The following is a 27,586-nucleotide window of genomic DNA, read 5'->3' on the forward strand; positions in this document are numbered from 1 at the left end:
TTTAGAGGTGGCATATGGGCAATAGTCAATGGGAACGAGCGCTTTTTTGGTTCAGCTTATACAGGCGAGTTCAGTGAAGCCAGCTGCTGTAGTGGGTTAGGCAGGAAGCTTTGTCCACCTGGGGTCCCGGGACCAAATCTCTGCTGGGGTTGTTTCTGCACGTGGCATCTCTGCCTGACTTTATCACCAGCACCGATGTTTGCTGGCAGGTGTAGAAAATCCTGAAGACTTCAGCCCTTGAAAAAAAAAATCTCACAACGTGTATTCTGATCTGGGAGGTGCTGTATGGCAGACAGAGATCTGCCTGCCCTTTGGAGTGTTACAGGCACAAGCATCCTTGTTTTGTAGAAAGCACAGAAGAGTTGTGCTGCAGAACAGTCTGTTACAGTAAGTAGCTGAAGGAAATTCTTTGAGCTTCGAATCTTCCTTGAGCCTCAGAAAGCGTTGGGATATGTTGGAGGCTGTGAGTTTCAGTGTCCTTTCCTTGGGGGTTGTAATACAGCTCCCGGTGGTTCCGTGCTCCACAGCTGCTGGTGCGCCTGCCTCGGCCAGGGAGCGGGAGCCTTGCCTGTGTGAAGAAGTTTCCTGCAAAATAGACTTTACTCTCTTTATTTTTCAGTGATTGGGGGATTTAATCTTGGAACCTCGAACAACAAAAAATTCCAAGCTGAGCAGAGATGGAAACTTTTCATGAGACTGTAGCTAGTATCCCCTTTGATGATAGCATGATTTTATCTGCTCTGATTAAAAGGTTAACTGGACTTGGAGCATTTATGCACAAAGGAAAGCTGACAAGATCCTGATGGATTTTTACAACTTGCTCAGGGGTTGGCTTATAGCAAATCCACTGTGGTCATTACGTTCCCCACTTCTGTCACAGCCTGATGTCTCTTGTTTATAGCCTCGCCTGCAACATTAAATAGCAGTCATAAAGCATTTTGCTACTGGTCCTGCCAGCTGATGAGCCCATTTTAAGCCCTGCTCATCGCATCGCATGCATGCCTCTTTGCATGGGGAAGCAGCTAGTTTTGAATGTCACCCAGCCCTACAGAGGCAAGTGGGAAGATGGATTATGCTGGCAGCCATCCATCCATCTGCTCGTCTGCCAACACTAATGTTTAGCTTTTCAGGCTCCCAGTTGTCTTAAATAAGGCTGACCTACAGGATCTGGGGTGGGAAAGGTCACATAGCTCGTTTTGTCTTTTCCTTCTTAAGTGGTAATTAAGCTTTCTGAGGTGTTATAGCTACGTGTAGGAATTCTTGACGGGCAGTATTTTTAAAGCTGAGGTTAAATCCCTTGCTGAGGTGCTGTGGTGTATGAGATGCTAACCATCAGATTGGCTGCCCCATCTGCACCCTGTCTTCTCAAGGTACTCCTTAAAAAACATTTACAAAGGTTTCATATTTGTTTATCAGGAGTGACTGGGTGTCTGCACAGACAGTATTTCCCCTCTTTGGATTGATATCACCCAGTTGTATCTACAGAGTGGTTCTGTCCCTCCTTCGGGCAGCTGTGGGTACTTTGAGACAACCACAAAGCTGCAGACTTCGAGTGCTGTGACACAGGAGCAGGAGCCACAATAGTTATTAGAAGAAAGCTGGTTGTTTGCCTGCAGCTCAGCCGTGATGCTTCTGGTTCAGCTCCTAGTAGTGTCTCCATAATTTCAATTTGCATGCAATGGCTTTCGTCCGCAACTATGCTCTGTGCTTTATTTTTTTTCACAGTTTAAAAAAAAAAAAAAAGAGGTTAAGAAGAATATAGCAACCTTCATGAGAGACATATGGAAGGAACATTTTGCAGAATGGAATGGAAGTCATGATATGTAACTCATATTGCCGGGGAAATAGAGAGCCCAGGGCTGGCTGGGAGCAGCCAGCTTCAGAGCCTGCAGCAAGCCAGTGGCCTGGGAAGGGGCGTGGGGGTCCTTGTGGCTCTGGGTCCGGTGTGGGTCTGTGTCTCCTTCACACTGGGCCTCAGGAGGACTGTGTGACATAGCCAGTATCTGAGTCCCCAGCACAGGGTGAGGGGCTCTGGGTGACTGGCCTTACCTTCTCCCTTACTTGCTTAGAAAGAGCTGCAGAACTGCTGCATCCATTCTTACTTTTTTCAGCATCTTGCATACTTAGTGGCTAGCCTGCGCTGCAGGAAGATGCAGCTTACTCAAAGCATCTCATGCATTTGAGCAAACAAAACCATTCTCTTGCAGCTGGTTCTAAACAGAGGGCATGTCCTGCCTCTTCCCGCATCACCTGTCGCTGCGGAGCACCAAAAAGACGACAGAGTTGCCTAGCAGTGTTGGTATGTTAAAACATACAGATGTGGTTAGGAGCATCCTTAGAGCATATTTGTTGATATTATTCTTTCACAGAATATGTTTCTTAATGGTGACGTTAAAACATTGCCAGTGAGCTACTTATGACATAATGCTCATTTTACTGACAATATTTTTGAAGGGTGAGGTGAGGCCAGGTGTGGGTGTGGTGAGAAATCCCATGGATCCGTATCGCCTCCAGCCCAAACTCACCAAATCCTGTTCCCGTGGGCTCACTTGGGAGTTAATGTCCAGCTGGGATTAAAGACATCCCAGAGAGATTCTCCCATCTGGAATCTATCTGATATCATTTAAGTCAAATATCTGGACAGAAGGGATCTGCTCTCAGAAACCGTTGATGACCAGCTGTTTGGGGCAGACACCGCCTGGCAAGTTGCCCTCTGGAATACGCGCTTTTTCTGAAGGCATTTTCCCTGGTGTTGCTGAGCGGAGGAGCCCAGAGCTGCTGCCCAGCCCAAACTGGCCGCTTGTACTCAGCCCTGAGCTGCTCTGGGCGGTTCACCACCTGCCGTGTCTCTGCAGTCCCAAAGTGGCTAACAGAAATAATAGCTGCACGCACAGGAGAAGTAGCAGCAGCTCCCCACAGACAGATCCTGTTTAAAGGAGGGGGTGTGTTCCTACAGCCTCCCCCACTTCCCAGAGGGATAATCCAGCTCTCATCCCTGTCCAGCCACACCTGGTTGTGGTGAAACCTCCTTTCTTCCACCCGTGGTGCTCACAGCTCCCCTCTCTTTGTGCCCAGCCAGAAGGACGGGGCGCTGCAGCTGGTTCTGTGCTCTGCACCCCGGCCAGCAGCAGGTCAAGCAGAGCAATTGGGCTCGCTAATTGCTAGCCACGGCCTTCCCTATAGGGAAGGCACCAGCCGGGGTCTTCTCCAGGCATCGGTGTTCCTAAAGCTTCCAGTACAGGCAGGCTGTGAAATGGGGCTAAGGGAAAAAATCACTTCCATAGCTAATTGAAGTGGAGGTGAAGGGAAGAGGTGCAAATGCAAGTTGAAAGAGCAGCCTTTGTCTCTGATAGTCAACTGGGAGAAATAATTTACTGGAGCGTTCAAGAATATGCAACACAAGCAAATAAATGATGCTGACAGTGTGATCAAAGGGTTGCTATACGAGAGAAAGCCTCTGTCAGTGCTGGCCAGGCCTCCGTGTGCCTAGGATCCTTGCCTAATAAATGTGATGAACAGCCACATGTGATGTCAGAGAAACTCGCTGAATTTTGCTCTTGGGATCGGTTCCTGACATAAAGTGCTTTCAGACTCCATAGTCCATTAAAGTCACGTTTATCAAAGGATGCAAAAGAGAGGTGCAGCATACTTTTGTCTCCAGGTCCTGAGTTCACGTGGAAGCGAAGGACCTGAACACATCAGTGATGGAAAAGACACATTGATCGGATCTGATCTGCCTGGGGCAGTTACTGGCAAAACTGACAGCGTAATGATACTGCTGCAGATGCCGCTCCCTTGTGGATACCCCTATTCCATAATACCAGATCCAGTCCAGTAACAACTTGCCGGAATAAGAGGGCCCACCGGGCAATTGCGTACCCAGAGAGGTACCCCTGTGTGAAGTAAAAAGCTCTGCAGTGGGTCCGCGTGTGTGCAGCTCCTAGACAAACCAAAGGCAGAGTCTTTGCTAGGACGAAAAGCGTACTCTAGGATTTACTAGCTGTACTGAAATCTGCCCCACAAAACGAGTGTCTTGCAGTTTGTCCACCCCTTGGTGGGCTTAGATAAAAAGCACGTGCAGAGGGGAGGCCCGCTGGGACTTCATCGCTTCTTTATTACCATGTCAGCAGCCTGGATTGGAAATGTTTTTCCCAGAGAGAGCAAGGCCGAAGAGAGAATTGACTTTTTAGAAAACCGGTTCCTGTCCCCCAAATCCCTGGAGGCCTTGTGCAAGGTGAGAGGCCCAGCTGTGAGCGCAGCCCGGCCTGTCCTTGCCAGCGGCCATTACCTGACCGGGATGAAGGGCAAGGGATGGCGCCAGGCTGCCTCTTGCGGAGAAGGAAGCTGTGAGAGAGGCTGGGCCGCCTTCACGGGGTGAAACCTCAGGAAAACAGAGCAAAGAGCAGTGTGTGACAGCGGCTTTTCCACACTCGAAGCAGCTCTGCAAAGGCAGGGGGCTCCCAGGGGCTATGGCGGCAGCTGAATGAAACTGTCGCTTGTGATAAGGCGCTCTGAGAGCTGGGGGGAAATCCTGGCTCTGTGCCCGCTGGCAGAGCTCCAAGGGATTTCACCAGAGCCACGCTTTTCTGACTCTGCACGTGAAAGAAATTGCCGGGGTGAAGCTGCAAAAATAACGCCTGGTAACGCAAGGCCTGCAGAAATCCTCGCGCGGCGCCGTGCCGGAGCACCAGAGGCCTGCTGCGGGCAGGAGCCTTGGCTCAGAAGAGCCCGGTGATGTCCCCCTGGGAGGGAGGATGAGCTGGGAAGGGCAAGGTGCTGCTGCACCCCCCTAGGTTGTCACCTAACTGCCCGTCGGTACTCAAACTCGCACTTTGGTGCCGAATTTTTTGAGCCACTTCTTTCTTTTCCCTAGCTTCCCCAGCAGCCCCAGGGACTACCCATCGATATCACCACAGCAACAAGAGGTCGTTAATGGTGTCCTGCCTGGCGAGGGGCGCTCAGCCGCCTGGTGGGCTGTCACCGGCTGCTCCAGGGAGAACGGAGAGAGCTTAGGGCCTCTGTGGGGTCAGACCTCTGGTTCTCCCTCCCCTGCCTTCCCCCGGCCAGGCCCTGCTTTGGTGCTGACAGTAAGGGGCGCAGCTCTTCCCTTAGCGCAGGGAACCGCTGCCAGGAAAAGAAGGGCTGGATTTGCTGCACAAGTAAGGATAAACGTGCCTCTTCGGGTTTGTTTGCGAGGGGCTGGGGCACCGGGAGGCGCTTTACATTGCAAATAAGCGACTTACCCAGCACGCCTCCAGGGAGCTCGGAGCAAAGCGGGAAGCTCGGGGGCCAGGGAAGGGGAATGGCAAGCTAAACTGCGAGGACAGATAAAAGACATGTCATATAATTCTGCTAAATGGAGAAGGAAGGGAAATTCTCAGAGGGTGTAAATTAGCGATGACAAGCTATACTGATTTACAGGCAACTCGCGGCCTGGCCCACGGGCTAATTAGCTGAAAAGGATCAGCATCTGAAAGGGAGGGGGTTGTTTAGGGAGGCCCATGTGGAGAGTTGGGGATTGAGGAGTTGAAAATGCGCAAACAAGAAGAAAAGAAAGTCGCCTGGGTAGGAAGGGTGAAGTTCTAGGTAGGAAGGCTTGAGGTGTTCCTCAGAGGCTGATGCAGAACCTGCCCACCTGCACCAGCTCTCTGTCAGGACTCAGTGCCTGCTAAAACAGGCAACGTGCAGTGCTGGACCTTCTGAGGACAAATCCCTGGACTGAGACAGTTGACCGGAGCAGTCCTCCCAGGTTTCCTTCCGAAGCGTTGCTGAGGACCTCCACGCTCAGCGGAGCGGGCAGAGTGGCTGCCTGTGGCCGTCCACGCCCGGCAGGACTGCTGACACTGCCGCGGGCCGGATGTCCTCGCGCCGAAGCTGCTGCCACAAGCAGTATGCCACAGTGCCCGACGGCTTTGAGATGTGACCACACGCGGCGTAGGATGAGATCATCTCCCTCACCCTGCTGAACGGCTCCCTCCTCCCTTGGACGTGGCTCCGAGCTCAGCACGTTGTTGGCTTGGAGGGACGCTGCTCGTCCGCCTCCCGTCAGCTTTGGGGGTGCTGGGCTAGGTCCCAGCGCAAAGTTAATGAACTGAGATCAATAGACGTAGGTTGGGGGATTTTTTCTGCCAGGATTCATATCGCTTTATTGGAAATACCAACGCAGTAAGCCATTAATGCATTCTAAATTTAAGGTTTATGGCTGTGCTGCAGAATACGTCTTCCTGGGGAAAGGAAGGAAGCAGAAACTGTTGACATACATCTTATTCATAGAATTAGAGTGTGACTTCCTTCCTCTGCCCAATGCATGTTAAATAGTAGGCTGGGACTCTTGGGGCAGTGTCAGAATAAGGAATTAGGAATCCCTTCAGCAACCCTGGTGGATCCACCAGTATGGGACTGGGTTTCTGTTGCCTTCCTGGGGCTGGGAGGCGCTGTACCAGGACGTGGGAAGAGCTGTGGTTCTGTGGTCAGGAACCTGCTGGGCATGCACTGCAGAGGAGCCAGGCTGTCTGCGGGGCTCCCCTCTGGCCTCGTGCTTCCCAGACCTCACAGGGGGCTGGATGGGTTTTCCTCACCCGGGTTTGCCTGCAAGACCTGTGTGCATCCGGGCTGGGGAGCGTGGAGCCAGGCACAGAGCAGGGTTGGGGCCTGTTCCTCTCTAGGCTCGTGGTGCTTGCTGTGTGCCTATGCCAGCACCAAGGTGGGAAGTGGGGAAGATCTGCTCCGTGTGACCCAAAGGCAGGGGAGTGCTTGGGTCGTTGTGGGGAAACCGCGTGTGTCCCAGGTGCCAGCCGAGCCCAGCCAAGCATCGGCTCTGCCTGGTTATAGACCCCCTGGGCAATTCCTCACGCTGAGGAGGGGAGCGGAGGGGCTGATGGTGTCATAGTGCAGGACTGTGGATCAGATGCACCCTGCAGCTTTGTTTGTAGGTGTTGGGGGCGGTCTGTCCCAGGAGCGGACTTTACCGCAAATAGGACTTTCTTCCTTCTGAGGAGCCATCCGAAGGAGCTTTGTGGCCAAATAGGGTGGGGACCTGCTGAAAACTGGATGATGATGGGTGATGCCATCTCCTGGAGCATGTGGAACCGGTGCCAGCAGGTGAATGTTAATCCTTGCAATCCTTCTGCTGCATTGCCACGAGGGCTGTGGGAGCAGTATTGTCCAAGAGACAGAGCGGTGCACTGGTGAAACAAAAGGAGGTACCCGTTCCCAAAGTAAGGAAGGGATTAGGAGCTCAGGTCACCTTGAAAGTCCCCTGCCTGAAATCAGTGTGCTGGAACGCCTGCCCTTAGAGGCGGTTTGGAAATAGCGTGTCATCACAGCCTTTCTGAAGGAGGGTCACAAGGAGAAGACCATGCTGTTTCACTAAAAGAAGCTGCTCAGGCTTAGAGAGCAGCTAGAAAAGTTCATCAAGGGCAGTGCTGCCAAGCGCACAGCTGTGTGGAGCAGTGGGGTTCCTCAGGTGGAACCTGTCCAGTCAGGAAAGAACTTTCCCAAAGACCTTAAAAACAACACAGAAAGGGAGCCAAGAATGCTTAAGACCTTCAAGTGATTCCATAAATGTTTTAGATTAGGTTTTCCGCTGCTTTGAGATGATTTAGGAGCTAATCCGACCAAAATAGGAGTTTGCGTGAAGCGATTCCTACGTTGTCCCTGGTGGAAGTGTGTGTACCATAGCTGGGTGTTCCCGTGATGGACAACAGATAACGTAGAGAAATTCTTCTCAGGAACATGTGGATACCAAACGTATACTCTGATCAGCCAGCCCTGACCGCGGCCAAGACACGTTCTTTTTCTGGAAACAAAGGCGGTGGTGGAGATGCTTTGGAAGTGGCCACAGATGAGCTGGGTAAGCTTGTGCTGAATGCAGCGGTATGGAGGGAACGCTGGGGAGTAGTTCAGGATGGTGCCTTTGGGAGAATCTGGAGGTACCGCTGACGTGCACGTTCTCATGGGAGCTTTCTGCACCGCCTGGGGTCCCCTCCCCTTCTATAAATATTATCGGTAAAAGGTATGGTATTTACAGCATGGCAACTCTGGAAATCCTTCAGTGCACTGTGATGCAGGGTGCATTCTCGGATTAAGGCCGTGCAAAAGCCTGGCTGACTTCATTTGTGGCTGGGGTGCGTAAAGCAGAGGTCTCTGTTTGCTGTCTGTTGGTAGCCATTGGGGTCGTTTGACTCCAGGACCTTCAGAGATTCAGGAGAGACTCTGTTCCCCATGCCAAGCTGTCCCTGAGATGACGTGGTCCATGCTTAGGACGAAGCTGAGAACACCAGGACCATGAATACAGACTGCAGAGGTTATGGTTTTCTCTATATTCTCTAGCTTTGAACCCAAGCTGGCGGCTGTTCCTCCTGTTGGCAGTCCTGACTCGTGCCGCGGAGCAAGCAGCGAAAGCAGTGGCGAAACTGTAAGCTCAAGGAAAGCTACGCTCAGCTGCTCACCCTAGGAAAGAAAAGAAACCCGGGAGATGGTGCTGTTTTAGGTAACTGCCGTGGTCGTACCCCTGCAATTACCAGGCACGCTCTAAGCCCTGTTGCTGTTCCAGCTGCTAGAACCGACCGAAAAAGAAACGGAGCTGGAGGAGTCACCTAATTGTCCTGCTGCGTCAATGGCTCCCTGCCGCACGGCTCTGCTTAAGTGAGCAGCTAAGAAAGCAAATACAGCCAAGGCACCTTGATTTTTCTTGTTAACCTTTGGCTTGAAAAAATAGATGTGTCTGGCAGCCTCTCCCGTGAGATTGCTGGTGTTTTCTGCTAAGCAGCCGAAGTGGAGCGATGCGCCTGACATGGCAGCAGAGAGAGCATGCTGTGTCCACGGGGTTTGCTGTATCAGATAGCACAAACCCACACCAGCATTACTGCCTGCTAAAATCCTGCGTACAGCTCTTGGAAGTGGGCCTTTTGCATCCCTCCAGTTGGCTGGATGTCTGAAATAAAAGGGAGACTGTGCTTCAGATTAAACTAACCTCTGTTCAGTGGTCCGTTTTGCAAAACCTGTATCAGAGAAATTAGAGTAAGACCTGAAGGTTTGTTTAGTCGCAGACTTTTAGCTTGAGGAAGGCGGCTTCGGTTACTCCCCTCCCCTGGACACAGGAGCTTGGCGAGATGGGCACGACTCAGAAGTTAATCTGTTTGCGATGAGATGTTGCACATGTGGAGTGTGAAAAATGTCCCTGGCTCACTTGATCCCTGATCAAGGCAGGAGAGACCAGGCAATAGCAAGCTGCTCTCCGCCGTCTCATGGACAAGCTTCCCAGTTTGGCAGGTCTGTGGGGCAAACCTCGCTGCCGCGGGCCCTGGGAGGCAGCACTGGCAGACCTGCTCAGCCTTGATTTTCACCAGCACTGAGCAGCTTGTCCTCGTCCCTGCCTGCCTCGTCCTCCTGACGTTCTGCCTGGCGCTCGGCTGGGGCGGTCAGCCAGGCAGAACGGTCCGCGTGTGTGTGGGTGGGAAGGAGTGATTTATCCTTCGAGCTTTAATCCTCAAGAAATAAGTTCTTTGGGAGGATTTTGCAGGAAAATGAAGGTGAGTGGCAAGTCTCCAAGCAGGCACTTAGAGCAGTGGAGGAGAAGTTCATTAAACAGAACCACATGGCAGAAAAATAAGCCGAGCACACGATGCCTTTAGTCTTGCGCTCGCTTCAGGCATGAGGCTCATGGCAGCCAGGAGCTTTGCAGCCCCTGAACCAGGGGAGAGGCGAGTGCTGCACAGACAGCGTGGTCAGAGAGCACTGGCAGCCAACACTGAGCTCCTTCCTGCTGTTTGGCCTGGCCTAAACCAGCACGGTGTCTTGGAGGACTGCGGGATGAGAAGAAGGCCCTGGCTTTGGGGCAGTGTGGACAGGGCAGCCAGGAAGCAGCCAGCTGGGTAAATGAAGGAGTGCAGCACCAAGCCGCAGTGCTCGGGTACACCGGGGAGCAGCAAAGGACTGGGAGTCGCAGCTTGGTTTAGGTGGGAGAGGTGGAGAGGGTGCCTTGGGACTGCTGTGTACCTTTAGGAGAGGGTGAGTTAGGACCCAGGACGGGAACAGCATGTGAAGGATCAGCGTTTACGTGTCTCCTTGCCTACGCTCCTGTGAAATTTGCTGGTTTCCATCCTGGGGATCACCTGCAGGGTGCATCTATGGCTCGGAGGCGGTGGGAGGACAAGCTCTTTTATTGCGCCGCAGTTGCCAGTGTTTTTTTGATGGTAACCGTGTCGGGCTGAGCTGACTGTTCTGTGTGTATGTACGTACAGCCAGCCTGCAAGGGTGTGCTGAAAGGCCACCTGTCGCTTCCCAGGCATAAGGATATACACTCAGATGGTTTCTTCTGTCTCCATCTCCCTCCCCCTTTCAACAGAGCCTAGAGCGCGCTTGTGCTAACGTTACTTCAGAGCTGAGTGTGTCACGGTGCTGTCGCTGGCCTGACAAACTCCCCCGTGTGAGCTGAAACCGCCATGCTCTGTGCCACCCGGAAGGGAGCACAGGAGAAGAAAGGGCTCGGTGTTTTGTGTTGCTGTCCTGCCCAGAGTTATCCTGGTTGCCCCTGGTGTTTCCCAGAGAGGAGTGCTGTTGTCTTGCCCACGCTCCCCTGGGCAGCAGAGGCAGCAGGCACGTCCCAGGCACGTCCCCAGCACATCCGTGCCCCTTGGCAGGTCGCAGCCCGGCAGCAGCTGACCGTGTGCTCAGACTGAACACAGCTACCTGACACGGTGCGCACAGCCGTCAGGGTGCTGACACGGGGGGACGGGCAGATCGGAAGAGTTCAGGAGGAAGAAGGTGGCTCTTTCGGGGATGGAGCAGGAGGACAGGCCGGTGCTCCTGCCCGAGCTGGCTGTGTGAGGGCTCCACAGCTGTCTGCCAGGCGTGAGGCCAGGGCTCGCCTGTCTCTGAGGCTCCTGCTGTGTGCTGAGCCGTGAGCTGCAGCCACGTGAACCTGTTCTTCTGAGCTCTCCTGAGAGTATCAAAGGGACTTTTTGTGCTTGGAGTGTTTTATTAGGGCAAAAAGTCACGTTTTTAGAGAAAGAAAACTCATCTGGGTGACAAAGATTAAAATAAATGGTTTGGAAACAAAATTCCCCTCTTCCTCCACTTAATCCTGTCATTTCTGGTGCCTGCCTGTGTGTCAGCAAGCTCGGCGCAGCCTCCTCTGGACGGTCTCTATCTCCTGCCATCTCTCACACCCATCTGTCTGTCCTCTGTCTTCTCTGGTCCTCTGCTCTGCAAACCTGCCCCCGGCTCCCCTCTGCTGGCAGCAGGCCTCTCCCAGCTGCTCCTTCCCCAAAAGCAACTTCTGTCACCCCCCCCACATCTCTATCCGGAAAATCCTGCCCCGATGAAGCAGCAGCGGGCTCGCTGGTGTGGGAAAGGGGCCTCTGCTCTCCTCCAGGGCGAAGGGGGGCCCTCCCCTGAGTGACAGAGGCCGGCTCCCGGCGAGGTCTGTGCCGCCCGAGCGGTGTCCTGCAGCCCGGAGGGGTCAGAGCCTTGCTGCTTCGCTCTTCCCGTGGCTGCTCCTCCTCCGGCCTGTGCTCTTTCTTCCTTCCCTGGCTCACCTTTTTGCACACGCACGCACACACAGTACGGGCCCTGCGCGTGCAGCCCTGGCACCTGCCTCACGCAAGCTGTAGTTTCTCTTCAGACTTAGCTGTAAGGAGCTCGCTGCCTCAGGCAAGGACCGTTTTATTTTCAGCTCGTGCTACGGCAAGGATAGCTTTCTCTTTCTGCTCAGTCTGAGAGCAGAGTGCAGGCAGCCCCTCGCGGCTCTGAGTCCTGCGGCTGTGACCTGATCACAGACCTGCCTGACGGGCCGTGGCGTCTCTGTCATTAGCAGCACTGACTCAGGGGAGCCCTGTTCCCTGCGCCATGCCTGGCTCTCACGTCATCTCATTCTCTCTTTCTTGACAGATCATGTTATAACCTATGATCACAGAAAGTCCTGATCCTCACGTTTCTCTGCTGTCACCTGTGGGCTCCTCCAGAGCCGCGAAGAAAGGGGAACTGCAGCCCCACCATGAGAAGACTGGGTGAGAAGTGCCTTTGACACCTTGGGGAACAGCCACACCTTAAAAACTACTTTTAATTTTATTTGTAGAAGTTACGAAGGACTGTAATAATGTTCTTCATTCAGTGGTGATCCACTGGAGCAACTCTGCCTCCCCTCTCTGGGATTAGGTTAGACTTAGTTTCATTAATGTGGAGAAAGTGTGTCAGCCTGAACCACTGCAAGCAAGGGGTGAATCAAGCTGCCGCTGCCTGGGTGACATAGCCTTCAGGGAGGAACAAGTCTCTTTATTCCCCACCTGGTCAAGGTGGCAGTGTACCTCCGTGGCTGGCAGCGTGCAGAGGACCCAGCCACACTACGCAGCGAAGTCTGGGCTGTAACTTCTGTGGTCCTGCTTTGTTTTTCCTAAAGACCTCTTCCTGGGTGTTCAAGCTTATTGGTTCTTGCTCGGCTTGGTATTAGATACCATTGCTCCACCATCCCAGCTCTCTGTTGCCCTTAGGAATCTCAGGCTACCCCCATATCCCTTGCCTAATCTTGCTCTCCTTTACATACGGCCCTTAATCCTTCTCTTTGCCTCTGGTTGCCAAAGGAAGGGAGTGGATGGGTCTCTAGCGAACACCGATGTCTTGTGTGACTGCTGGCAAGTCCATGAGGCCTAAATCCTTAAGGGAAATGTGGACTGCCTCCATTCAGTGTAAGGTGGCACGACGGGTTAAGAGGGCTCCTTCAACTTCCAAGGATGACTTAGACACTTAGGCCACATCCTGCTGGCTTTAACTTAAGTTTGGGGTTTTAATTCTTCACGCAGCTCTGACCATGTGATTTAGTCAGGTTTCCTGGGCCTTACAATGCTGAGCAGGGGATGTAGGAACAGCCCTGGAAACCCCACTTTTTTTTTCTGGGCCTCCACCCAGCTGTAATGTGGGGTGATCATTCAGGCCTGTTTCCGGCGGGTCTGAGTGGTTTATTTACAGTCTGTGAGGTTGTAATGGTTTTATCACAGTCTGTGAGGTACCTCTGTCTCTGCGCTGGAAAGGCCTTGGGAACGCTTAGCCAGCAGTCACTCCATCGCATGCATCTTCCTGTGAAGGGCAAATCAGATCATGGCAGGGCTGCAGTGTTACTCTCAGGGACAAAATCACCACCAGTCAGCCTTCTTCTTCTTCCTTGCTACTTGAGCCTCCCAGGAGACCACGCTGTCATATCATCCCTTTGCAACCTCTTCCTCAGCCCCCACGTTCTTGTCTGCAACCCATTTGAGTTCTCTCTTGTAAACCACGCGCCTCCTTCGTGCTGCTGTGGGAATAAGCTGGGCCTGCAGCAAGCAAGCCAAGTATTCATCAGAAAAGCAGTGTTATTGTGAGGGAATTGTTGAGGGTAATATAAACTTCTCCCATGTTAAAACAGGTAGTATAAGGCCCCTGCTGGCTTGGCTAGAGGTAGAAAGGGTTCCTTGCCCCGTGCCCTGTGGCTCATCTCCTAGCTATGCTGCTCCGTTTCTACCCAAGCTGTTGGTGTTTGGCTTCTGCATTCTGTGAGCAGATCTGCTGTTGCATCCTGCGAGCCATCACCAGCCCGCTTCAGTAACTCGTCTTTCCTTCCATTCACAGGTCTTCTGCGCGTGGCGACTCAACCCGTGTGGGAGCTCTCTTGTGTGAGTACCCAGCAGCACACTTTGCTGTCTGGGGTCTGTGGACATTGACTGGCATCTAAGCGACACCCAGCTCCCTCCTCTCCCCCTAGAAGCCACTGTCTTAGAGCCTCCATGTGCATTTGCTATGACATACATCAGTGTTGATGAGAGACAGGAACACTGCCGGGTCTTGAGCTGCCAAAATAATCAGCTCTGTGCACAACATGGCTTAAAGGATTTTCCGGTTAGCAGCATGCATCCACTAAAGAACTTAGACACTCACATTTTTTCCGGGGACTTCCACACTCTAGACTCCTGCCACACAGGCAAGGCACCTTTGGCCAGTCCTGTGGAAAACCGGATGTATCGGAGCGTGGAGAACCTTCACTGGGCAGCAGTAGCTGACTCGGGGCTGTATTCTCACTGCCGGAGCCTGGATAACGAGATCATCTTTCGCTACAGAGGCAGCAGTCAGTGGGCAGAAGGCTGCGTGGATGTGGCCCCGGTGCGGAGCACATCGGACTCTGTGAGAAACCTTTCCCTCCGCCCTAAGCAGACATCACGATCAGCGCAGAATGTGCTGCTCCCCCCCTTTGCCAAAGTGCCTCAGTGGCTCTTCCCTTCCGCAGAGGAAAGAGCCCTACCCGGGGATGCCAAAAAAGAGCTGAAGGAGAAGCTGAGGCTGCACAGCAGTAAGGTGGCAGAGCCCAGCAAGCCACTGCGCCCGCAGGCAGCCCTGACTGAGCTGGTAGCCCAGGAGTTTTCTGAATGCCAGCTGTGCCGGCAGCACAGGAACGGTTGTGCTGTCAGCTGCTGCACGGTTTTGGTGGAACACACGGCTCTCAGGCACGGCCTCGCGGGGAGGCAGAGGTTCTGTGCTGCACACAGGACCATCAGTCCAGAAGACATCAAGCAGGAGGCTCAGAGGAGGCTGCAGCTCCGAAGGCAGAACAGCTCCCCCAACTTGCCCTTTCAGCACGCTGGGGAAAGCCCGGAGATGGCAAAATCCAGAACAGCAGAATTCCTGCAACAACGCAGTGGGGAAATAGCGACGCTGGGGCAGAGCAAGAAAGGCCGCTGCAGAGGAAGGCTCTACATCCCCACCTTCGAGGAATTCAAGCAAATGAGAAGTAAGGAGGCAAATTCATCTGCTGCAAGCAGTGAGCCAACAAAGTGCTTGAATAAGGGTCTGATGGCAAACCAGACGCTGGACGAGGAGAGCAGTAAGAACACCTGTCCAGAAGCTTTGGGGACCAAAGCAGTGAATGAAGCTGCCATCGCAGAGGATGATGATGATGTGTTCCATGAAAACAACACCGCCGCTGGCTTTGCCCAATATCCAGCCACATGGGATGGTTTCAGGACGAGCAGCCCTGAGGTGAAGGAGAGAACCTTCCAGATCTCCAGCCCGGATAGATCCCCGATCCCCATTTGCTCTAGCCCTATTCCGCGATCACCTTTGCAGGCAGTAGCCATACACAAAGCTGGGCAGGAAATCTTCAGTGATGAGCAGCAGAAAGGAGAGACAAGCCAATTAAATGACGTCCTCCACCTTGCAGGGCAGTCGCTGGCTTCTGAAGCCCAGTCCTCTTGCTGTTCATCGCTGCTGTTAGAAGCCACAGACTTGTCAAGCTATGGAGCTAAACTACAAAAAATGAAGGATGAATTCATAGGTTCAGCACTGGAACTTATTAAGAAAAGGTAACACGCTCCGTGGGGTCACCTGAAAGCAGTTCCTTTGTTAAAGATCTGGTCTCTTCCCCGATATGTACGTTAACTCCTGTAGCATAAATGTGCTGTTGGCAGAGCCTTGCATCTTAGGGCCTCTGTAGCCACATAGACATGTTTTTAAGCCATCGAGCTTAAACTACATCTTTGTGTGAGATTAAACGTCAAAAAGCATTTTCATTTTGTGCACCTCAGTCCTGTCCAGACAGCAGCCATTGGTAGTCCTGATAATTTCCCACCTGTTATTTTATTTTATTTTATTTTATTTTATTTTATTTTATTTTATTTTATTTTATTTTATTTTATTTTATTTTATTTCTGAAACATTTGATAAAAGTAGAGGACAGCAGAGAGATACAAAATATGGATATGCTCCCTTAGAAGAAAACATGTGGAGTCTGCCCCAGCACTGCAGGACATGAATTCAGGTGGTGTGCATGCAGCAAAAAGCACTTTCCCTTGCTGCCTTTGTGCAGCGAACTGGCAAACTGAGGGCAGGATGGCTGCTGCGAGTCTTCCATCATGCGCTGGAGACCAGCACAGGCAGCAAGTGGAATTACCTGCAAATACTGTCCCTCTGCCAGCTTAGCCAGTGGTAAGCAGTAACAGCAAATAATCGCATTAAACCTTCCTCCCTCTTCTCCAGATGGGGCTTTTCCTTCCTCTGGGTAAGATGTTTACTAGTTGTTCTTTGTCCTGGTTTTGGACACCGCAACATTTGAACGTTGAAACATTTCCTGCTACAAAGACATGGGGATCTTTTTCCATGCAGACAGGTGGCCTGACAGGAATCAGCACCATTCGGGAAGCTAGGGATTTGGGGCAGCTCTCACTGTTTTATGGGATAGGAGTGATGGGAAAAGGAGGAGTAAGTGTTGGTGAAGTGGTTTGTTTTCACAATCTTGGCTTTCAGGACTGGCTTTACCAAGAATTCAATTTACTTGGTTCCTGGCAGCTTCCAGCATCCCCAGGTGCGGGGTGTGAAATGCCAGGGTGTCAACCTTGAGCACCGGCGTGGGATTTCTGGAATGCAGGAGCTCTGTTGCTGGACTCTGGTTTTAGAGGAGATGTTAGGGACTTCTGCATGGCAATGAGAGTCGTCTGAAGGAGCTGCTATGGAGTTGTAGCTGCCCATGTAAGCAGAGCCAGAGTGACAAGCAGAAATACTTCGGCACCTCTGTAATCCAAAGGGAAGTGAGTAGTGTCAGAGCCATAAATACTTCCTTCAGCTGTCCAGCCCAGCCTTTGAGCTAGAGCATGAAAACCTGATGAAGAAATAGATAAAAAAGTTTTGGTATGCAACCATTTTCATTGAGTAGGCTATTTTTGTCACCGATGTGAAACAAAATACACAGAATAGCACAAGCTGTGAGTAAGAACATAAGAACAGCTGTCTGGGCAGATCAAAGGTTTGGCTGGTATCTAGAGCCTGAGGTGCATGCGTGGCAAGGGAAACAGGAACTGGGGAGCGCATAGAATATTTCCTCCTACTGCCTTCTCAACTTCCAAGTACTTTCTGGTCTGGGCTTTTAGGGTTTCAGTGCGGTTTCTGTGCTTTTGATATCCTCAGTAGCTCTTGTCTCTGTAAATGTGTTCGGTCTGCCTAGTTGGATTTATTGAAATAGAATTTGATGTAAATAAAATAATTCCCACCAGAATGGGAATTCATCTAAAAATGTGAATGACAGTATTAGGAAGATTGTTTCATGTCAAAGAAACACTCAGACCTATTTATTTTAGACAGTAACAACAATTATTGATAAAGACTGTCATTTGTTAAGGATAGCAAGAGGAAAACTAATCTGTTGGCATTGCCAAAGTGGTGAGTAGTGGGAAACTCTGGTTTCCTTGCCTGGAAATTTCTCCATTTTCCATCATTTTCACCTGAGACTGTAGAGTGCTGAATATTCATTCATAACTCGAGCTGATTCTCACTGCTCGGGTAGGAGACTTCTGGTCTGGATGTTTTGGGTCCTAAATTGTGATCACTGGGGTCCAGGCTACATTTTTCCTAAGTCGTACATAAAATGAGCTGAAAGCTGGGGATTTGGTCCCATTTCCACAGGTATGGAGCTCAGCAAGAGCAAGCCTTTGATAGAGATGTTGTGATGGAGCATCACAAAACATGACAGCTGAATTTGTCTCCTTTTTCTGATGGTTTTGTGTAAGTGTTACAGTTTTACAAATCGCTTTGGTCTGGTAAGTTAATTGCCTCCCTAGTAATTTGTAGTTACTTATTGAAGACTCGTTTAAGTGGCTTACTATTTTCGCAATGAACATTTGATTTTCAGCTTTGGAATTATGGCAGCTTTCATCCCCTCCTAGGTCACTGGGTACCTTTAACTTAGGTTGTAGTCCTGGGCAAGAGGGGATGTAAGCAGCAAAGAGCGCAGGATAAGGATCTGCAAGGACTGGGAGTTCCTGTCTGTGAAATGGGGGGGGCAAAGCAACAACAAAAACCTGCACAAGGAAGCAAAGGACATGACTAAGAAAGGAGCTTCTTGAAAAGAGGGATGAGGGTGTATTTGGGATGACCCGGGGATGGTGAGTACAGTAACAGCTTCCCGTAGCACAGGACTCCAAGTCGGGAAGGCAGGCACCAGTGGAGAAAGAGTGGACAAAAATGTTTCTGTTAGTCAGAAAGAGTAAGGAACGTGTGGAAGAAGCTGAGGACTACGGGCCTGGATAATGAGGCAACCATAACGAGTCGCATAGAGACTGGGAGGCTTCCAGTTGGACAGCACAGGCACAGTGCCTCTGCTCCCACGAGATTCAGAGGTGATGGCCCTGAGGTGTCAAAGGACATTCAGAAAGACCCCGTCCTCCCCGTGCTGGCCCAAGCACATCCCTTTTGGAGAGAACAGGGAAAACTGACAGCATCTGCAGCCAGGTAACTCCAGTAAGTGGTTTGTTCACACGAAAGGAAACATGCCAGAGAGTCCAGTGGTTTCAGCACAGACATATATCTCGTTGTCCTTACATCACTGCTAGGGGCAGGAGGCAGCAAATCCTGGAGCGGCATTAGGTGTGACAATTCAGCGCCCAAGCAGCCGGGATCCTCACAAGCAGGTAACTGTGGCTGGCTGAGAGGGGCGCTGGCCTTGGGGAGGAGCAGAGCAAACGTTAGGAAGTACACAGGGAGCACAGCAAGTTGCTGGGTGAACACGGTGAAAGGAGGGAGAAATGAGAAGACGAAGATTCCTGGAGATGTAAAAGAAACGGTGCTCTAAAACTGGGGGTAAACTCAGTTTACCCCCCCGTCTAGGTGATGTAAGGGGTATGAAAAAGCAGCGTGTTTAGCTCAGCCTTGAGGTTTGAATCAGGAGAGACTGTTGCAGACTGGAAGGAGGAAAGCTGGCACCAACAAGGGTCTGGCTGGGGAGGGACAGCCATGGGGAGAAATGCACAGAGGAGGGAAAGGAAGTCTGAGGGAGCAAGGCCAGGAAAGGGGCAACATCTAGCTTGGGCGGCCAGCCGGTCACTGAAGGACGGTAACAATGACAAAGGGAAGCTCAGCGTCTCCCTGAGAGCATGGTGTGTGTGCTGAGGGCGGTGTGATCAAGAGGAGAAGATAATATTCCAGTTCTGAGCATTGCTACTGGGCTTGGATACACCCCATTGCCTCTCGGTGCCTCGGCGCGTTTCTTGCCTTTTGCCTGTTTCATCCAGAAGCCGTTTGAGCAGAGCAGGTTTGGGGCTCTGCCTTCCCTCCTTCTGTTGGGCCCTGCTGCACTCCTCGTACTTTACCCAGATCAGGGAAACCGTCACTGGCTGGGGGTTAGCTCAGCAAGAGCTAAAAGCCCTCAGCCTGCTGCTAGCACCGTGCTTCATCTTCTGAAGCTGGTAAATCTTCCCGTGGTGTCAGCTGGGACCTGGAAGGGAGAGGTGGAGGGAGCTGAAGAAGCATCAGCTGCAAAGTTGCAAACCAACTTTGTTGGCCTGACAACAGAGCCAGCTTGTGTTCTGGGAGATTTGTTCCCTCTTCGGTGGTTTCAGCGCTGGCGGATGGCTTGTTGTCAGAGCCAGCTGCCATTCGCTGTAAGGAAGCGCCCATCTGTCTCGTGTGTGTGCCTGTAGCTGGCGGGGTTGGAATTGCACATTAGCAGTGTGACCTACCAGCATCAGTTCACAAGTGACACCTTTTAAACGAACCAGATTTTATCACAGGATAAATTTATCACTCGTAAGCATAAAATACATGCGTGACCTGAAATACGTCTCAGACACTGGCTTCTTCCATGTACAAGCATCCCCATCCAGTCCTGACAACCTTCCTTTCTAAAGGAAGCCAAGCCCATAAAAATTAAGTAAGCCCACAATGAAAAAAGAAAAATCTTTCAATTCATTATGCATGGAAGAAAGGTGTCTCTGGGAGTCTCAGAAAAAAAAAAAGAATCGCAAGTTGCGTCACAAACTGCACCCTGTCAACTGCTCTGTCAAGTCAGTGGTTTTGCACCAGACCGTGTCTGTCTGGAGAGGTGTTATCTGCAGGGAGGGGAACGTGGGGCTGGAACGGGCTGCCTGGAGCAGCCAGGCCAGGCCCTTGTTACCAGCAGGCAGCTGTGACTAAGAGCACCCCGGGACTGCCAAGTCAGGCTGCCAGCCTGCCAGTCATTTCGGGACTCTTAAACGCACCAAAAGTCCTGATCAGTGAAAGCACAGGGAATCTTCCCGGTGGTTTCAGCAGGCTTGGGATCATATGAGATGAAGAACAGAGGGAAAGCTCCTTTAATCCCCTAATCCTTTCAAGGCATTGTGGTTTCCAGCAGGTGATTTTCTTCCACATGAGCAGGATGGTTTCTGTGTTGACAACATCTCTTTAAATAGCAGGAAACACAGATACAGCCTACTTAAAATGCTTTTTTGCTGGCCCCTTTGGGAGAAGTTCATCTTTTATGGGCATAAAAATGTCGTGCGAACACCTGAGACTTGATATTCCAGACGGATGCTGACACGAGTGCCATTACCCATTTGCTGTGCTATAACAGGGCTGTGTTCAGAGCCCCTGAAACGCAGGCACAGACATCCATGCCAGCCAGCCTAGGCTCCTGCCTGAACTTCCCCTGAACTGCTGTGGCTGGCTGGTCAGACCTGGGCTTTCTGCTCAGTCTCATCTAGGTCAGGAGCGGCAGGTGAACCGCGTACGTGACGTTCATCAGCTTGCTTCTTCCCCTGCAGCTGCAATGCTGAGACTGCTGCCAAATCCCCCTCCAAGGGACAGTGTGATCTGAAGAAAGACGATCTCCCACCTGCGGAGGACAGCCAGCAACCCACAGCGATGTCCATGGCAACAGAGGCCTGGGAGGAGAAGCCAAGCAGTGAGACATCCAGCGACGCTCCACCTGCAGGGAATGTAAGGGAGAGAAAATCACCTCTCACCTTGTGTGTTTGTTTAGGATTTTTTCTTGTCAGAAGCTCTGGAGGATCCCTTTGCTATAGGAACTGGGCAGCCTGGGATCTGAAACCACACCAACTCCCACAAGCAGTTAAAGTCTGTTAGCAGGATTTCTAATGCCTTTTTTATTACAGTTAATGAGACAGGAGTCAGTTGTGTGCCCCTGCTGATCTGCCACTGCATCTCTTGCAGGCAGTTCAGCAATAACCCCTTGGTGGCTTTCACTGTGCCACCAGCCCCCACTGCTGCAGTGCCCAGAGGACCAGCCAGGCTCCTTCTTTAGTCCCTGCTTCATCCAGCCACTAACGTAGGTGAGGCTTGAAAGGCTGGAGTTCGTGAACCAGCAGCTCTGAGACGTTCCCAGAACAGAAGCAACCTAGGTCAGATCCCTGGGGGACAGGCTCCGTCACTCCTTTAGGGCCTTAGCCAGGGCAGTGCTGTTCACCTCCTCACGCTTATCTGACAGCTGTGATGCAGCCACCCCTGAGCCACTGCACCCACAGCTCCACCACTGCAGAGAGAGAGGGGTCCTTGCTGCTGGGACTGAGCAAGACAGAGGGACCTCAGGGGACAGATTTCTTTCTGATCATGTAGCAGAGCTGCATTTACAACCCCCCCGCTAATAATTGCCTTTTTCCTCCTTTGGAAACCAAAATCCAGTAGCTGCAAAGCAGACGTTGCTCTGACCACTGCGTTGCTCCCAACCCACTTGCCTTTCTTGCAGACCTCCAGTCCCGGCTGCCGCCGATCCAGCTCTGACATCGTCCATGAGAGCACGAGCGGCGCCAAGGCCCAGCGGGAGTGCCGGCTGCGGCCGCACTTCAGTGACCCCATGCCGACAGACTCGGTGAAGAGGAAGCAGCTGGAGCTGAAGATCGCAGCAGCAGCACGGCAGCATGCGCAGAAGCGCCGGCAGGAGCGAGACTACGGTACCCACATTGTGCACTCTCAGGGGGATGGATGATGGGCCAGGTGCTGAGCCCTGCTGTGCTGGTGTAAATATGAAGTAACTCTGCTGACCTGTGGCAGGGAAGCAATATGGATTTAACCCCGGTGTGCAAGAAATCAGGATCTGCTCTGCTGTGTCTCTGTCCCTGCCTGACAGATGGCAGGGGGAGAGAGCCCAAATGAGGTCTCAGGTACGGGCACTGCAGGGATGACGGGCCCCAGGCTTCACCTGGGTGCCTTTACTTCTGCTTCCCACCCCCTAACTTTCCAGCAGCAAACAAGGAGCGGAGGCAGCCAGCAGCCCTGCTTTCATCAGGTCTCCCTGCCAGGGTTCGTGCTGCTCGTGGCTGTGCCACACTGGGCTCCCCGGGTGCAGCTGGCGGTGCCTGTAATGGTTTCTGTCTCTCCTCAGGTCCCGTGGTAGCAAAAGCCAACCTCGGCCACGGCGGCAGCTTCGACGAGACTCGCCGCGCCCCGCGTGGCTCCCTCCGCTCCCGGCACCACTGGAGCAACGTCAGCAGCCTGAGCACGGACAGCGGGATCGTTGGCGTGAATGACGTCCGCGACGACCTGGATCCCGGCGAGGCCGCCCGGACCAAGTCAGCAGAGGTGGAGCGGGCAGACAGCGGCATTGGGCAGACGTCGGCCAGGAAGTGGAGGAGCAGGGCATCCGAAACGCTGAGCTCCCTGCAGGCCTGGGAAGCCCACCGGCCCTGTACCGACTGTGGAGAAAGGGACCTCCCGGTGGAGACGGACGTGCAGAACTGCAATCAGCGGCGGGCCGACCTCTGCGAGAAGTGCCGCAAGCGCAGGACGGAGCGCAAGGAGTCTGTGCTGGAGTTTGTCAACACGGAGGCCAGTTACGGAGAGGACCTGCGCATCATCAAAGAGGAATTCTACCTCCCCATGCAAGCGGCTGGGCTGCTGAGTCAAGAGCAGCTCCTCGGCATCTTCAGCAACATTCAGGAGCTCATCGACCTCAACGAGAACTTCCTGGAGATCCTTCAGGAAGAGATCGATCAGGCCTTTGACCAGGTATGGCGCCTGCGTGCTCTGCAAGCAGACCGGGCAGACAGGAATAGGTTTTGTATTAGGAAGGCAGCGCAGCTGGAGCAGGGGAACTGGGAGGTAGGACTCCTGGGTTCTGGTCACCTGCCCAGTCTCTCGCTCCCTCAGCTGTTGTAAACCAGTGATTTCAGTGGGTCTGTGCCAGGTCGTAGCTGCTGGCCTCACCCCTCCGCTGTGGTAACGCCACCGACTTCAGCAGGCCATCAGCCCTTTATCCCACCAGCAGGACCTGTCTGTCCCATTCCCAGAGTTAGCTTTAAGCCACCCAGCTTGGACACTTGTAAGCGTGACCATGGGGGCATAGAGCTCAGCTTGGTCTGGCTGCCAGAGGGGTGTGGGGGACCAAGCTTGCAGGCCACGCTCTTACCCAACCGTGAGCTGGCTTGGGGTTGCAGGTCATTGCAGCTCGCCTCTGGGCTGGCTGCAGGGCCAGGCAGCACAGGCTGCTCCCTGCTCCGGAGGCAATCTGCACTTACAGCTCTGCGTGCCAGTTGCTTCTACTGATGCACTCTGCCTTGCACTTAAGACTCTCCTATCACAACAGCGTAGTGGGCAGAGAAATGTAAGTAAGTTTTTAGAACAGCAGACAGTTGCTGCAAAGGACACACAAACAGCTCCACGCCCTCCTTTCTTTGAGAAACCAAAACCCACTCGTTGCTTTATCAGTTTCACCAGGATGTTTGTTTGCTAGGAAACACATCCCTCCTCCCCTGTGAAACCCCGCATGTCAGACTGAGAAACGCATCTCAGAAGCTGACAGCCTCTCGTGCACCTGGCACAGTGAAGGGAGATGTGCACTGCGGTTGTGATGTCCCCCGTGAATAATTTCTTGAGACAGTGGCTTCTGCAACAGCTGTAGGTTTCCCTGCCTCCTCCTCCAGTCCTTTGCAGGACTCCTCCTGACCCTTTGCAGTCAAAGCCCAGGACTGCATCAAAAAAACAGAGAAGTGCTCCCTCTCTTGCTGCCGAAACGAGTAGTAATTGCCTAGTGTGTCAGCATGCACCTCGACAAAGCTAAGAGCGTTGTGTGCCACCAGGTTCTCGTATTTCCAATTAGTCTGGAAGTTGAAGAGCAATTTACCATGAAATTTATTTTTCACTTAGGCACCGAAGTAGCCAGTAAGAGCACATCTAAAGGAGATCCTGCTTCCCAGCCAGCCCAGTTGCTCAGAACAAGTGCAGAAGTTGCTAAGTGCCACGTCTGTTGCCTGAGTTACATGCTGCCCCTGCCCGTTTGAACCTAAACCCTCTCTGTTAATCTGTGCACTGCTGCATTACCCTTGTGGCAGACCTGCTGGCCAGAAGGGCCCCAGAAGACCCTCCTGCCTAGCAGGCTCACTCCAGCCTTCGAGCCCCTGCTCTGGTGAGCTGTCCGAGCCCGCAGAAGCGGAGAAGACATCTCTTTATGTGTAGAAGGGCAGGCGTTAGAGCAGCTTTCCTTCCCCTCCTCACAGACTCACCCCCAGACCTGCAGGGACTGCCTTTCCACCAGAAGGGGGGAGCCCAGTCGGTGTCCTGTTGGTCTGGCGCCCAGCAGACCCTGCGGTACGGCGATGCTGGTAGGGCTGAACGCAGGCTGTGCGCTTGTGCCTCTCCCGAGCTAACCCAGCAGGGGCTGTGTTGCGTGCTTGCAGGGGGATGACGACCTGATGACCGTGTGCATCGGTGAAATATTTCTGGAGTTCGTCAACATGCTGCCAGCCTTCCAGACCTACTGTCTTCAGCAGTCCTCCTCCGTGAACATGCTCAATGCGCTGGAGAAGGAGAAAGAGCTGCTCAGGTGAGAGGAGGGCCGAGTGAGTGTTCTTTGGGGCTCTGAGGACAGAAGAGCACCAGGCTGAGGGCAAAGCCTTTGTCAGCTCAGCTAGATCCCAGTTTTGCTGCTAATGTTCTTCAGTGATGAGCTGCTCTGTCTTAGGGTGGGGAGCATGCTTCAGGCTCCCAAATATGTTCAGCCCTTGGTATCTTCGCTGAGGCGGTCTCTGTAGTTGGTCTCCAGCTCTATCCTGTATTTTGTGGTCCCAGGGTTTGCCCACTGACCACGGGGCTGAACTTTCACTAAATAACGTCAAGCTGAGAGCAGCTCTCACCTGAGCGGGGTTTGGATTCCCGCTGGGGAAAGCCACTGCGTGAAGCGTGCATGAATCTTGAATCGTGTCCCATTCCTAGCCCCAGCCTGTTGGGCCAAGTTGGGCGAGTCACTTCTCCGTTTCCACTGCAACAGCTATAAAATGATGACGGTGCCAAATTCCTGTTTAGAGAGCTTTGTAATCGAGTGATGAAAGGACCTACAAATGTATCTAACCTGATAAAAGCTGATGTGCCTGCCTCGGGCCTACCTCAGTGTGCACCACGGAAAGATCACACCCTCACTGCTCTACAGTGATTGCTTAGGAGACTGGTAGGATGTTACGTGATAGTGTTCCAGGCCCCTTTTTTTCTGAACACAGCTGCAGAAATGGTTAATTTTTGACAGGACAGAATTCACAAGGCTATTAAAACCGGAGGGGGGCAGGCGGGGGCTGCAGTGCTCAGCAGCTGTCAGCACCCCCCTGTTCATTTGCATGTAGGATTGCAGCAAATGCTGGCAAAACAGCCGCCGTTTCATTCCCTCTCCTTAAATCCCTGCAGGATATTCCTCAACGTGTCCCAGAACGATAACACGGCACTGCGACGGATGAACCTGCGCTCCTTTCTGATGGCCCCGCTGCAGAGGGTCACCAAGTACCCGCTGCTGCTCAGCAGAATCATCAAGGCCACCACCGAGTACCACCCGGACCACGGCAGCCTGCGGGAGGCCAAGAGCCGCATCGAGTCCCACCTGGAGCACATCAACATGAAAACCAAGCAGGAGGGGAACACGTGGACCCTCCGCTCCTTTCGCCAGGACAGCAAGAAGAAGAGGGAGGTCATCAACATCGAAATGAGAGAAACTGCCCTCAAAACTGTGGGATGGCTGCGGGAGGAAACACGCTTTGTGATGGAGGGGGCTCTGCAGCTGGCCCAGCCCCCCGACGGCCAGTGGGTGAAGAAAGGCAGCAAGACCCTCAAGTTCCAAAACATGCAGGTCCTCCTGCTGGTCAACATGAAGCGTGTGTCCGAGTCCAGCCTGGAGCTAGCTGAGCCAGGGCCCGTGAAGGACGCCGTGCTGGTGCTCATCAGGGACAAAAACAATGGCAAGTTCCATTTGCTCAGGGAGCCCTTGAGGCTGAGTAATTGCATCGTCTCCACCGATCCCGACTGTGACGACACTTTTGAACTCATTGAGATCAGGCGGGAGGCGTTTGTGTTCCGGGACAGCGACCGGGCACGGACTCACCACTGGTTCAGGCAGATCAGGCGCTACTCGAGGGAGCTGGGCTCCTGGAAGAAGCGGCGCAACGCGCTGCCCAACATCATGATCAGCACCCCTCACACCCGGCCCTGAGTCCTGCGCGGGCAGCACGCGGGGAGGCTCGGCCTGGGAGCCTCGGCGGCTTCAACTTGCTCCGCTCCGTGGACGACACAGAAAGGAGCCTGACCCAGGAAGACTTGTAGCTCCTGCCCAGCAGCACTGGAACCGAGTGTTACGGCCTAATCCTCGTCTCCAGCCTCAGGACTCCCGTCCTGCTTGTGGCTGATAGACCTGCACAGAGGGGCTTCTCTCGAGGAGCAGGCCCCTGGAAGAAAATACTGAGTTTTACTTGTTAATATTGCACTGCGGGAGAATGATGTGTGATGCTTGCATTTGCATGGATTCTGTTGAAAGCCAGTCTCGACAACATGAGAGAGGTTTCCACCATTGACTATATTTCATCAGCATTAGGTAAAGTCAGGGTTAAAATTAGGTGCAGTATTATGCAGCAGAGGGGGAAAGTTGGAGAAAATGTTTTCCACCACTGCTCCCCTAAGGACTATATTTCATTTTTCACCTTTGTATGTTCAGTCAAAATACTTGTTAAAAAAGAAAGGTCTTTCATCTGTAATCCAAATCAAGTATGTATCAGTTTGCTCAGATTCAGCTGCATGCACACAGCAAACAAAAAAAATCAGACAAGAATAAAAGGAATTCTTGCTTTCTCACACATGCACCCCAAATACGTCTAGAACCTGTGGACGAGCAGTATGCCCCCACTGGAAGTCTGTTATTTAACTGACTTAGAGACTGGAACGTAGCACTGCATCTGAAATGTCTCAGAAATGTATGTAAATATCTCTCTGCTACCACCAATAGTGAGCTTAAGATGCAATTATTTAAATGATGTAATCTAGTGTATTTCAAAATTTAATTGAAAGGAACAATTTACATTGTACTGTAGAGTAACATAAAAGGTTTTAATAATTATGTTTCAATGACTTTAGGTGGGTATTTTTTTTTTAAATATTTGGGTTAATTTGTTTTCTGGAGTAGATTATTTCATTTAGTGCGAGTGGCATTCAGGGGAACAATGTGCCTATGTCTGTTCTTTGGATCCCCTGAACAGAATTCAGGGGGTAGTCCTAATGAAACTGGGAGAATGGTGCAGCCCTGCTACCCTTAATTATCACCGGACAACAATCGGCTGGCACAAAACGTTACGTCCTGGCTGCAGTCCCGCCAGGGCAGGGCAGGCCCCAGCGCAGGAGAAGCCAGAGCTGAAACTGAGACCACAAAGCGCTCCCCTGTAAGGCCCGGCCTCTCTCAGCTCCTCAGCAGCAAAATTACTTGAAGCTGAACAATGGTAAAAAGGCAGAAAGGTTCTAACCTTTTCAGCCTGACATTCCCACTGCCTGTGGCCTTGTGATTACGAGTTCAGCAAAATGTCATGCCGTGACTTACGCAGCAAAGGCCAGATTACAGGCC

General features: G+C 52.4%; 1 protein-coding gene across 10 annotated transcripts in view; it reads left to right on the plus strand.

The window, feature by feature from the left end:
* The window catches only part of LOC308197933 (uncharacterized protein), a 49,663-nt gene that overhangs the window by 14,171 nt on the left and 7,906 nt on the right, over positions 1-27,586 (plus strand). For 3 of the 10 annotated variants that reach the window (XM_080599264.1, XM_080599266.1, XM_080599263.1), the window contains exons 2-8: positions 11,893-12,011; positions 13,603-15,326; positions 20,532-20,706; positions 21,473-21,677; positions 22,109-22,731; positions 24,399-24,544; positions 25,396-27,088. In XM_080599264.1, coding sequence (XP_080455390.1) covers positions 13,771-15,326; positions 20,532-20,706; positions 21,473-21,677; positions 22,109-22,731; positions 24,399-24,544; positions 25,396-26,191 — 3,501 coding nt within the window. In that variant the 5' untranslated portion in view covers positions 11,893-12,011; positions 13,603-13,770 and the 3' untranslated portion in view covers positions 26,192-27,088. Of the gene's footprint in view, positions 7,853-7,877; positions 8,492-11,892; positions 12,012-13,602; positions 15,327-20,531; positions 20,707-21,472; positions 21,678-22,108; positions 22,732-24,398; positions 24,545-25,395; positions 27,089-27,586 lie in introns of those variants that run through there. The other 7 variants (XR_013953445.1, XR_013953446.1, XM_080599265.1 and 4 more) reach the window with 6 other exon arrangements.

Source organism: Anser brachyrhynchus (genome assembly GCF_964034855.1).
Source record: "Anser brachyrhynchus genome assembly, chromosome: 7".
NCBI lineage: Eukaryota > Metazoa > Chordata > Aves > Anseriformes > Anatidae > Anser > Anser brachyrhynchus.